This window comes from Mustelus asterias, unplaced genomic scaffold (assembly GCF_964213995.1).
Source record: "Mustelus asterias unplaced genomic scaffold, sMusAst1.hap1.1 HAP1_SCAFFOLD_100, whole genome shotgun sequence".
Classification (NCBI taxonomy): domain Eukaryota; kingdom Metazoa; phylum Chordata; class Chondrichthyes; order Carcharhiniformes; family Triakidae; genus Mustelus; species Mustelus asterias.
This window is the reverse complement of record NW_027590147.1, coordinates 1,032,822-1,046,420: the sequence shown is the minus strand read 5'-3', so window position 1 is coordinate 1,046,420 and position 13,599 is coordinate 1,032,822. Positions and strand designations below refer to the sequence as shown.

At 43.9% G+C, this 13,599-nt stretch overlaps 1 protein-coding gene and 1 pseudogene across 1 annotated transcript; one reads left to right on the top strand and one right to left on the bottom strand.

Moving 5' to 3' along the window:
• Window positions 1-3,818: 3,818 nt before the first annotated feature.
• On the top strand, window positions 3,819-7,090 carry LOC144484346 (uncharacterized). Its single transcript, XM_078202884.1, has 4 exons — window positions 3,819-3,861; window positions 4,010-4,304; window positions 4,711-4,751; window positions 6,777-7,090. Exons 1-4 carry the CDS (start codon window positions 3,819-3,821, stop codon window positions 7,088-7,090), a joined length of 693 nt encoding a protein of 230 aa, XP_078059010.1.
• A 109-nt stretch (window positions 7,091-7,199) lies between these two features.
• Window positions 7,200-12,083, bottom strand: LOC144484345 (uncharacterized; annotated as a pseudogene).
• Between the last annotated feature and the right edge of the window lie 1,516 nt (window positions 12,084-13,599).

Sequence of the window (13,599 nt, the reverse complement as noted above, 5' to 3'; positions counted from 1 at the left end):
CCGGACTCCTAAACTCAATCCCTCGATTGATAAAGGCCAGCACACCATACGCCTTCTTAGCCACCTCCTCCACCTGCGGGGCGGATTTTAGATTCCTATGGACCCGGACCCCAAGGTCCTTCTGATCCTCTACAGTACTAAGAGTCTTTCCCTTTATATTGTACTCCTTCATCCCATTTGACCTGCCAAAATGGACCACTCCGCATTTATCTGGGTTGAAGTCCATCTGCCACTTCTCCGCCCAGTCTTGCATCCTATCTATGTCCCTCTGTAACTTCTGACATCCCTCCAGACTATCCACAACCCACCAACCTTCGTGTCGTCGGCAAACTTACCAACCCATCCCTCCGCTTCCTCATCCAGGCCATTTATGAAAATGACAAACAGCAAGAGTCCCAGAACAGATCCCTGGGGCACACCACTGGTGACCGACCTCCATTTAGAAAAAGACCCATCTATACCCACTCTCTGCCTCCTTTGGGCAAGCCAGTTCTGGATCCACCGGGCAGCAGCCCCTTGGATCCCATGCCCTCTCACTTTTTCTAGAAGCCTTGAATGGGGGACCTTATCGAACGCCTTGCTAAAATGCATGCAAACCACATCTACTGCTTTCCCTTCGTCAATGTGTTTGGTCACATTTTCGAAGAACTCCACCAGGCTCGTAAGGCACGATCTGCCTTTGACAAAGCCATGCTGAGTATTCTTGAGCATACTAAACCTCTCTAAATGCTCATAAATCTTGTCCCTCAGGATCTTCTCAATCAGTTTACCAACCACTGAGGTTAGACTCACCGGTCGGTAATTTCCTGGGCTATCCCTATTCCCCTTCTTGAAAATAGGAACCATATCCACAATCCTCCAATCCTCCGGCACATCTCTCGTCCCTATCGACGACGCAAAGATCATCGCCAGAGGCTCTGCAATCTCTTCCCTCGCCTTGTTAATCTTGGGTGAGCTGATGTTCTTTCACCGACAGGATTAAATATTTCCTGGTGGGATCAGTCATTCAGTGAGTACACTCAAACCAGCAAGCTAACTATCTTTACTGAGGGATGTGATTCATTTCCTGGGGCCACTGATCTTATTCCACTCATGTGTGATTATATTTAGTGGGGCCACTGATAAAATATAATCACACATTAGAAATCGAATAAGATGAGGTTAAAGTGCAATTTTGTTTCTCTGCCTTTGTCTCAGGCCCTGTCTCGTTCTCTCTCTTATTATCTCCCTATTTTCCCTCTCCCCCTTCTCTATATTCTTCTCTTACTTTCTTCTTTTCTATTTTTCTGATTCTAACTCTCAGAGAGTCTTTCTTTAACTCTCTGCGTCCACCTTGACGTCCAGCGCGCTACCTCTTTGTGTCTCACGGCCTTTTGCTCCCTTTTTTCGCTGCCGTTCTATCTTCCTGTTTATTTTTCCTTGCTTTTCTCTCACCCTATTTTGTCAGGAACTCAGTCATTCAGAATGCCTTTTCACATCGATCATCTCTACTTCCGACTACATTCACACAGCAATAAACGGTCTCGGTCTGATTCTGCAGCTGCCAGAGGTGAAGGTTCAGAGTTCACAAAGTGAACTCCTATCACTCGGCTGATGTTGCAGTCCAGTGGTAGTTTCCGTAAGGGTCTTGTATCAGTTTGTATCACTGTGAATGATCAGCGCACAATAATACACCTCACTGTCACTCAGCTGTACATCTGCCAGGGTGAAACTGAAGAAACGATCTGATACTCAGAGTATTGACCAGAATCGGCCTCCCACACGCTCAGCTTTCTTTGTATTTCCCTCCGAATTCCTTTTGATTAAAAATACCGACTCCTCCCCCGGATTTTGTCGGTGCCAGAGCAGATCATAGCGGCGGCTGTCTGTGGAGAATGAATAGGGCAACACCATGCGTTCTTGTTCTAAACATGATACTGACGGTGCAGTTTGCTTTACAGTATCAGAATAACACAGTCCTTCAAATGGTAACCAGAAAATAGATATACGTTTAAATATGGGGAACCTCAGTCAACATTCATTCATTCTCCTCGACATAGAATCATTAAGTATTAAAGCAAATAACGAGAATATTCAGTATATATTACCCGCATTGGCAGACGATGGAGTTACTATTTTACCCCGCAGTCTGTTCTTTCCGCATTGCACTGAAAATCTCCTACCTTCAAAAATTCATGCAGTTTCTTAACTGTTAAGAGGAAGTTTACTTTAACTAACATTTCAATCAGCATATATAAACAGAATCTGCTGCATAAACTCAGCAGGTCTGGCAGCATCTGTGAAGACAAATGCAGAGTTAACATCTGGAGTCCATATGACTTTTGTTCAGATTCTGTGGAAGAATCATATGGACTCGAAACATTAACTCTCTTTCTCTCGTGGTTGTCATACTTCAACCGAAGCCTGATTATCTGTGAATAAATCTTTTGTTTTGTATTTGCACATTATCAATAGAGGCAAGAATTCTATTTGGTTTTTAAAGTGCAATTTGAACCAACACCTTCAGCATTTTCCATACATTCATCCAATATTCTTTCCCTCCAATTACCTAAGTTTTAACTGCAGCAAACTATTGTAAACTTCACTCCAATCAAAGTGAATGGTCACTCAAAACTCGCATCCGTCCATTCCTCCATCCATCCTACTGTCCGTCTGTTCATCCATCCATCCTCTATTATCCCCTTAAAGGCCCATAGTTCACCCCTTGTTCACACATCCGTCCCTCCTTCAATAGTTATGTGACAAAACTTCGTTCTAATGAAAGCTAAAGAACTCACCTAGCTTCAGAACAAGAATGAAAACGGGAGCCCATAAATTCTTTCACATTTCTGTTCCCTCAAAATTGAATTTCCCACAGACTTTGAACGGTGCCTGAAGTCGAGCTACAATCGAACTATTAGAATCTTCCTAAGTATCCCGCTGTTTCACAGTTAATATCTCTGTTGTGGGTTTCATCTCATTTAATCCTATCAGCCGCTATTTGACTCCGGCTAATAAGGAGTGTAAACTGAGTCAGCTGTTCTGAATAAAACAGGAAGTATAATTAGTAGGATGCGCCTCCGGTGAAGCTGTCCTTCTTACTCAGACAAAGGAGGTGGTTCTAAAGTTGCACACTGAGATTCCAATTTACAAGACGTCGCATTCAGGACAAAGCAGCCCCGTTTGACTGGTGCCGCTTGCACCAACATTCACTCGCTCCACCAACGATGCACAGTGGCAACCTTCTGTACCATATACACGATGAACTGCAGGAAATCACGAAGCCTCCTTAGGCGCTACATTTCAGACACAAAGCTATAATTTAGAAGGCCATGCGAATACGACCACTATCTAGACTTGGAAATATCCTCCGTTCCTTTACTGTCCCTCGGTCTCGGTAAATATACTGAAATTCCCTCCCTAATAGCGCAGTGGGTGGACCTACACCGCAGGGACAGCATCCCTTCAAGAAGACAGTTCACCAGCATCTTATCAAGGGCGATTAGAAATTGGTAATGTCTGCTGCCATCGCCAGCCAAGCCCACATCCCCTGGATTAATAACAATAAATAATCAATTCGAGAGCAAGTAGAGCATGACATTCACTGCTGTGGGTCGCGGGATGAGTCTCTGTATTCCGGCTGCCGAGTAGTTTTGACTGAAAGTTCACAGCCGTGTTCACCATTTAAATCCTTGAATTTAATTTGAAGGATGGGCGTGGCCTAACTTACCAGGGTCTGAAGTATTTCAATTCAGCTCTGAGGTCCAGTCTCCCAGAGCAGTCCAGCTCTGCAGTCTCAGTTCCCCGTCATACAAACCTCAGTTCCAGGCGACAGAGCGATGGAAATCCTTCTTGTTTTCACCATGTGTGCCTATTTACCCCGTGAGTACCGATCAAACTAACCCACATTGTGTGGATTGAACATAAAGCTGCCCCAGTCCATCTCAATTACAAACACTGTCTGGGGTTTTAGCCCCGTTGTGCGGTTCGGCTCTGATGGTCCATTAAACTCTCTGTGTTGAATTTCCAGGATGTTTCAGTCAGTCAGTGACTCAAAGCCCGGCAGCGGTGACCAGGAAGGAGTGTCAGTCTCTCACCATCACCTGTGTTTTCAATGGTGTTTATGATTTAAAAAATGGCCATTTCTTCAGACAAACCCAGACTGGGACAGAGCGGGAGCGGATCTCCAGCGGAGGGAGGTTTGTTGTGTCGGTGAATGAAGCAGAAAAGACATTTTCGCTGGAAATTCGGGACATGAGAATTGAAGACACCGCCACCTATTACTGTAAAGCTCAGCACTGGTACTACGCACATGGGACACCACAGTGGAAGAGAGGAGAACAAATACTTAAGTATTTCTGAACAAGCGAAGCAATAATTTCCAGGACACGGACCATAGCTTGTCGGGTTGTTGTTATTATCGTTGCAACATGATTTCATTTCGTTGTAATTTCCTCCCTTCAGTTATCTTTCTTTAACTTTTTTATTCCATTTCTACGAAGCGTCCATCTCCACTCCGTTCCTGGGCCATTTTGCCAAGAGTTCAGAGTGTCCCAAGGAACACTTTGTTCCAATGGGAATTATAAAACTATCATACTTCATTATTGATCTATAACCCCTGAATAATTGATAAACGCTGACTATTCGGTAATTTTTTCCCCATCAGTTTGAGGTGTCTGTCATTCGTGTACTGGGCTGACTGAGAGCGCTGACACTGTGGGGAGAGTGGAGATTTACAGACGGGTCTGGGACGGTGGTGACTGTCTCAGCTGGTAAGTGACTCCAAATCCCCCCCGTATTGCAGAATGTCCTGGTTCGTTTTCGCCGTCAGTTCATTCTTGTCGTCTGCCTCTCTTCAATCCTCTGTGACTACAATAGCAGCGTGGGGGAAGGGGGTTTCTGTGGAAGATTTTCAATTGCAGTTTTAGATTTGGGAGCAGAATAGGAAACTGGAGTCGGGTCCACATTTTGAAGCTATGACTTCTGTCCTCGTGTCAACTTTGCTTCTCTCTGTGGCTCTTACGGAGGGTCATCCAGACTGGAAACGTTGACTCTATTCTGTCTCCAGACCTGTTGAGGTTTGCCAACATTTTTCAGGTTTTGGTGTTGATATAAATCTTTAGCATTAATTGATAGATTCATTAATGTACGTGTGGAGAAAATGATTCAGATTAAAGAAACATTTAATATGATGCCAGTGAGATAAAAGAAAAAGAAATTAGGAGGAATGTGGAGCGAGCTGCCACATGGAGTGGTTGCAGTAAATGGCGTAAGGAATTTTTCAGACGGCGTGAAAGATCGAGGAGGGAGAAGGACACAGTGCTCAGTGTACAATGGTTTCGTTAGGGATCGAGTGTGAGAGGGGAGTAGTGCGCAGTGCAAGGACAAGCGTACTGTGAGCCGACTGGCCTACTTCTGTTCTGTGGAATCTATATAATATAAAACACAGAGAGGATTCTGCCCAGAAAGCATGGGGAACAATCAACCAATGGATGGAAGGAATTGAAAATCTCAGGCACCTTGAAAAGGCAATCTTCACAGTGAGTAACAGTGAGCAAGTCAATCGGGGAAACTGAGCATGCTGATCTCAACTGACATTGGAGAGTGTCTGGGACCGGTTCTCATGGTGGCAAGAAATCGCAAGCAGTACAAAGAGAACAACTCAGATTTATAAATCCACTGGTATTAACTGTAAATCATTCTAATATATAATATAAATTGTAGAATTGATGGACGAAACTGTGCAAAGAGTTGGACTGTAGTCAAAGGTTGATCTTTGACACAGATATGCATTGTCAGTTTCGCTTAATCAGTTTCGCTGGGCGAGTATGACCGTCTTTGCCTGAATCTTGATGCGACCCAGCATATAAAACGGCAGGGTTACTCTCAGTCAATCAACTCTGGACAGCAATTGTTACAGTGAGAAGAGTGAACTTTCATATAATTTCCTCAGGTTTGTAAATCGTCAATATACACAGAAGCAGACACTAAATATAAAATCAGAAACCAGAGAAGGACATCACTCTGACCAAGTGGCCATTCTTTGCAGGTGCTACTGAACGTTTCCTATTTTACCTTCCTGCTCATCAAACCCCCGGAATTCTAATCTGATTCTGTATATTTCTTCCATTTACTGTTCGAAAATGAGTGTTGAATTTGTTTCCAACACACATCTCCAAATAATCCAGATGAGCAAAATTCGCTGTGTACAAAAAAAATCATCTAAGTATCTGCCCCTCGGCTCTTTTGCCATTTTTTTTCAATTCATCCTCTGGATGTGGGTGTCCCTAATTGCCTTTGAACAGGATGGCTTGCGAAGCCCATTTTAGAGGGCATTTAAGAGTCAACCGCATTTTTGTGTATCAGGAGCCACATGTAGGCCAGACCAGATAAGGATGGCAGATTTTCTTCCCTCAAGAACATTAGTGAAACACATGTGGTTTTAACGGCAATCGACAATGTTTTCATAGTCATCTTTGAATTAACATGCTTGTTTTATTGAAATCAATTCAATATTGAATTGAAATTCAAATTTCACCATCTTCCGTGGCACCATTCGTACCCGTGTCCCCAGCGTATTACTTGGATTACTAAATCTCTGGATTAAGCAATCCAGTCATAATACCACTTTGCCACTGTCTCCCTAATTATAGTGAATAAATGTCGCACACCCTTTAATGAAACAATTACGGGAAAATGGCGAGCTATTGACGCGATTATATTTCCCTGGGCAAACTAACATGCAACGCAAGTAATGGAATCATAGAAATATTGTGCATTATTTATAGGTTCTGCAGAATCCAGTTTATCTGTGTCACAGAATCCGTCTCTCCAAACCTGTGCTGCTGACGACACCATTACTTTAAACTGTGAATATCCAGGATTTTGTCAACACACACTCTACTGGTACCGTCACTCTCCAGGAGAGACCCCAAAATACTTGCTTAAGAGACACACATCAGGCGAGGCGATCAAAGAAAACGCTGCCGGGCAGAGAATTTCTGCTTCTGTCGACCCTGTCGAAAAAATCAGCTGGTTAAAGATCTCCAAGCTGCGATTGAGCGACTCCGCTGTGTATTACTGTGCACTGAGTGGGCGCACAGCACAGTGATGCAGAACAGGGACAGAGCCGTACAGAAACTTGAACATGGTGAGGATTCCAGACACAGTGATACAGAACACGGAGAGAGCTGTACAAATACCTGGACCTGGTGAGGATTTCAGACACAGTAATACAGAACACGGAGAGAGGTGTACAGAAACCTGAACATGGTGAGCTCACAAGAATCTGAAATGCATGTTCAGGTTTTTGTACAGCTGTCTCCGTGTTCTGTGTCACTGTGTCTGTAACCCTCATCATGTCCAGGTTTTTGTACAGCTCTCTCCGTGTTCTGTGCGATTGTGCTGTGCGCCAACTCAGTTCACAGTAATAAACAGCGGAGTCGCTCAGTTAAAGTTTGGAGATCTTTAACCGGCTGATTTTGACGGAAGAATCGATAGAAGCAGAAATCCTCCCCGCGACCCTGTTTGATTTATTCTCCTCTCCAGAAATGTGTGTCTGAAGCAGGTATTTCTGAGCCTGTCCTGGGGTCTGAGGGTACGTGTACTGTGTACTGACAAGAGACCTGAATATTCGCAGCTTCAAATAACCGGTCACCGGCAGCAGAGGTTTGTAGAAGGGAACTTGGTGACACAGCTGAGCTGGAATCTGCAGTGTAGAAATAAAATGAATTGTTTGTTGAGCCACTGTTTACCCGGGAAAACTTGTCAATCGGATGAATACCTGTCTGTTGCGGCAATTTGTTTAATTTAATTAGGGGGTGGCACGGTGGCAGAGTGGTTGCCAATGCTGCCTCACAGCGACAGGGACCCAGGTTCAATTCCGGCCTCGGGTCATTGTCTGTGTGGAGTTTGCACATTCTCCCCGTGTCTGTTTGGGTTTACTCCGGGTGCTCCGATTTCATCCCACAGTCCAAAGATGTGCAGATTACGTTGATTGGCCAAGGTAAATTGACCCTAGTGTCCGAGAAAGATTAGAAGGATAAATATGTGGGGTTATGGGAATATTGCCTGGGACTGGGTGGGATGTGGTCGGTACAGACTTGACGGGCCAAATGGCCTCCTTCTGTCCTGTAGGGATTCCATGAATGTGTTTCAAAATGCATTGATTATTGGAAATAAACAAGCGTGGCAGATCTTCAGATCTTTTATTCACAGAGAATTGCAGTCACCTGAAGTGCACTGCGGAAAGGGTGGTTCTGGAAGCAGATTGAACATTAACTTGAGGGGCAATTGAGGGGCAAAAACTTCTGGGACAGGACAAGATTCCAGTGGGGACAAAAAGAAGAACGAATGGATATATTGGCAGCACCTTCAAACTACTGTCATTATTGACAGAATTATGTTTCTTTTGCAGAGTATGATTTTATTTTTATTAAATATCTGCTAATAAATATATTGGTGAAATGCGAACCAGAAAACTAAAACGTAAAGTTCACTCTTCTCTTCAATGAATCAATTGCTGTCTAGATTTGATTGCCCGAAGGAAAATCAGCAGTCTTATATTTCAGTACATACCAAGGTTCAGCACAGAACAGAGATTTTCGTCCACATCTATTAATCAGAAATGACAATGTAAATCTGTGGGTCAAAGATCGACTTTTGGCCGCATTTCAACATTACAAGGTAAATCCAGTCTGCCGTTGGGCTATTTGTCTCTTTCCGTCCATCAATTCTACCGTTTTACTTCTTTTCGAAATATTTGCAAGTTGATTTCATTTTATTTCTACATCTGAGTTGTTTTCTGTCTGTTCATGGCGGTTTCTAACCGTCATGAAAACTTGCCCTAATTTCTCTCAGTTATCGGTTGGTTCAGTCTGTTCAGTTTCCGCAGTGGTTTTACTGTTACTCACTGGGAACTGCCTTTAGGGGATGTGATAATTTCAATCCCTTTAGTCCATTGGCTGATTGTTCCCTGTCCTTTCCGAACAGAATTGTCTCTGAGTTTTATATTCTACACTTTCCACTTAACACGAATAGGCCACTTGGTCCAGATGATCGAAGCTTGTTCTATTACGCCCCTTCTCCTCTCATCCTGAGCTGTGTGTCTATTTATTCCTCTCTCCCGCCCATATTTTTCAAGCTGTGTCATAAATTCATCACGCCGTTTCTCCAAAGAGCGAGCTTCACATGTTGATGTGTTTCCGTGTAAATATACCCGAATGTATCTATCTCTTCTGATTGTCATTTCATATTTCATATATAAATGTCTACTTCTTCTGGGGACCCTGGTTCGAATCCTGCCTCGGCAGTTGGTGGAATTTGACTTCAATTTTAAAAACATCTGAAGTTAAGTATCTGCTGCTGACCGTGAAACCATTTCCGATGTTCAGAAAAAGCCACAGCAATGTGATTGACTCTCAACTGCCCTTAAAAATGGCCCAGCCAGCCATTGATTTGAAGGGCGACCAGGAATGCACAATAAATGCTGGCCAACCAGCGACGCCATGTCACACGAATGAATTAAAGAAGAAAAAAGAACAACTCTCCCACCGAAGGAACAGTTTCTGCACATGGAGCTCCTTGAAACTACAATATAATGTTCAGTGTTTCTGTGCTGCTTTTTCATGTCTTACCGGCCTTCGAAAGACAAAAGGCAGAGCTTTTCCAAACTTTCGATATCCATATACATTATTGATTATTTATTTTCTCAGAAGTGTAAGAAATTCATGCTGATAATAACTAATCCACCTTGGGGACCCGCTGTACAATTCAGAAATGTTTAGATCTGACCATCCATGGAACGGTTCAGCTCCCTCAGCCTCGACACAACCCAATCCTTGAGGGATTCATTATGCTTCAATGAGCGCAATCCCATGTTTTTGAAATCGACAAAAAACATAATGCAAACGGATTTGTCCACAATTAGCGATCAATATGTGGAAGAGAATGCAATTCAAACTTTTCGCAGTTCTGCCAAAATGATTGTTTATAGGAAGGAAATAAAAATCAGTTAGGATATAATTATTTTTAGTCACTGATTGCACACAAAATGTCACCTACAACTATAAAATAAGCTCTCGAAGCTATTTGTGTCATGTTCCCGTTTTCCTGCCGCTGCAGGTATTGGACCAGCCGCTCCCGGTACCTCGTTGACATTTCCTGTCCTCTTTTAGATCATTTCCTGGAGCAGAGAGAAATCCTGTGCTCGGTGGCTCCGCTCTCTCCCAGCGGAGAGCAGGGAGCAGGGTTCGGAGCGTCCATAATGTATTTTTATTCATTGATGTGACATGGGCGTCGTCGCTGGCTTGCTGCCCATCCCCAGGTACCCTGAGGCAGTTGTGAGTCAACCACATTGCTGTGGCTCTGCTGTCACAAGTAGGCCAGACCAGACAAGGACAGCAGTTCCCCTTCCCTGAAGGGCATTAGTGAATCAGATGGGTTTTTCTGACAATCGACAATGGCTTCATGATCATCAGTAGATTCTTAATTTCAGATATGTTTATTGAATTGAAATTCCACCATCTGCGCTGGCGGGACTCCCAGAACTTTAGCTGTGTTTTTGAATTAATAGCCCAGCGATAATTCCACTTGGCCATCACCTCCCCGAATGTACACTCACTGAAACCAGTTAGGAGAGTGAGAGTGCAGGATGTTGTGAGGATTACCCGATGCCTTCCTTAAACCATGATTGGAGATGCCGGCGTTGGAATGGGGTGGGCACGGTAAGACGTCTCACAACACCAGGTTAAAGTCCAACTGCTTTATTTGGAATCACGAGCTTTCGGAGCACTGCTACTTCCTCAGGTTAATGGAGAGTTGGGTTCGCAAACATGGCATATATAGACAGAGATGCAATTCCAAGATAATGGTTGGAATGCGCGTCTTTGAGGACCAGGATCTTGGGTTCATGTCACACTACATGTAATCTCAACCATTTTGCCTGGGCTTGCAAAGTCCTACCATCTGTCCTGGTTTGAGACAATTCAAACGTCTTTAACCTGATTAACCCTCTCTTCACTCGCATTGTCTGCACCTGTAAAGACTTGATTACCTGTAAAGACTTGCATTCCAACCATTTTGTTGCAATTGCGTCTCTGTCTATATCTGCCATGTTTGTGAAACCAACTCTGCACTCACCTGACAAAGGAGCAGCGGTCCGAAAGCTCGTGATTTGAAGTAAACCTGTCGGCCTTTAATCTAGTGTTGTGAGATTTTTTGCTGTTCCTTAAACCAATAATAGCCCAGATAGGATCAGCTGAAACTCCTTCCCCGTAGGATACCTGTCCTTTGGGGTCTCACACTGCTTCAATCTGGTCTCACAGCCGGACTCGACTTCAGTTACTTACTCTTCTCCCAAGTCTAAATCTGCAATTGAAAATCTTCCTTAGGAATCCACCCTGCTTGAGAAGCAGACAATTGAAATGATACTGATAACGAATTTAAACTGACGGTGAACACTAACCTAAACAGGCTGCAACACAATGGGATTAGGAGTCACTTACCGGCTGTGACAGTCACCACCGTTCCAGACCCATCTGCAACCTCCATTCTCCCCACAGTGTCAGCGCTCTCAGTCAGCCCAGCACAAGAATGACTGACACCTCAAACTGCCGAGCAGCCATTACCGAACAATCAGTGTTTCTCGATTATTCAGGAGATTTGAATCAATAATGAACATTGGTTGTTCTCGGAGTTCCTGGTAAAATTTCCCAGGAACAGGAGCAGAGATGCAAGATTCTTATTAACGGCGAAAAACCTTGAAGAATTATAACTGATAGGTGGTAACTACAATGAAATTAAACTAGATTGAACGGGAATAACATCAACCCGACAAGTCAAGTTACCGAACATGGGAATTGCTGGGAATTACTGTTTTGATTGTCCTGAGGTTTTTGTCGATCTCTCTCCCAGTGCGATGTCCTATGTGAGTAGTACCAGTGCTGAACTTTACAGTAATAGGTGGCACTGTCTTCAACTCTCACATCCCGAATTTCCAGTGAAAATGTCTTTTCTGCTTCATTCACCAACACAATAAATCTCCCTCCGCTGGAGACCCGCTCCCGCTCTATCCGGGGCTGGATTTTTCTGAAAAGAATTACCATTTTCTAAATCATAAACTCATAGAAAACACAGGTGATGGTAAGAGACTGATACTGCTTCCTGGTCAACGCTGCCAGGCTCTGTATCACTGACTGGCTGAAAGATCCTGGAAATTAAACACAGAGTTTAATGGACCATCAGAGCCGAACCCAACAAAGGGGCTAAAATCCTAGACATTGTCTGTAATTAGGATGGACTGGGGCAGCTTTATATTCAATCCACACAATGTGGGTTAGTTTGATCGGTACTCATCAGGGTAAACAGGCACACACGGTGAAAACAAGGATTCCCATCGTTCTGCTGTCTGGAGCTGACGGTTTATATGCCAGGGAGCTGAGACGACGGAGCTGGACTGCTCTGGGAGACTGGATCTCAGAGCTGCACTGAAATACTTCAGACCCGAACATCGGGAAATTAGGCCACGCCCACCATTTAAAACGAACACAAGTATTTAAATAGGGAGTTGAGCTGTGAGTTTTCAGTCGAAACTCCCGGCAGCGAGAATCCAGAATTTAAGCAGGTGACCGACAGTTGTGGGTGCCATCCTCTACTTGGTCTCGAGTAGATTATTTATTGTTATTCATTCAGGGGATGTGGGTTTCGCTGGTAATGCCAGGAGAGTCATAGAATCATAGATGTTTACAGCATGGAAACAGGCCCTTCGGCCCAACTTGTCCATGCTGCCCTTTTTTTCTAACCCCTAAGCTAATCCCAATTGCACGCATTTGGCCCATATCGCTCTATACCCATCGTATCCATGTAACTACCTAAATGCTTTTTAAAATACAAAATTGTACTCGCCTCTACTACTACCTCTGGCAGCATGTTCCAGACACTCACCACACTCTGTGTGAAAACAATGCCTCTTTGAACACTTTTGTATCTCTCCACTCTCACCTTAAACCTATGCCCTCTAGTTTTAGACTCCCTCACCTTTGGGAAAAGATATTGACTATCTCGCTGATCTATGCCTTTCATTGTTTTCAAGACTCCATATGATCACCCCTCAGCCTCCTACGCTCCAGAGAAAAAAATTCCCAGTCTATCCAGCCTCTCCTTATAACTCAATCCATCAAGTCCCGGTAGCGTCCCAGTAAATCTTTTCTGAACTCTTTCTAGTTTAATAATATCCTTTCTGTAATACGGTGACCAGAATTGCACACAGAATTCCAAGTGTGGCCTTAGCAATGTCTTGTACAACTTCATCCAGACTTCCCAACTCCTGTATTCAATGTTGTGACTGATGAAACCAAGCATGCCGAATGCCTTCTTTGCCACTCTGTCCACCTACGATTCCACTTTCAATGAGCTATGAACATATACCCCTAGATCACTTTGTTCTGTAACGCTTCCCAGCGCCCTACCATTTACTGAGTAAGTCGTGTCCTGGTTCAATCTACCAAAATGCATAACCTCGCATTTGTCTAAATTAAACTACATCTGTCATTCGTCAGCCCACTGGCCCAATCAAGATCCCGTTGCAATTGGAGATAACATTCTTCACTGTCCACTATGCCA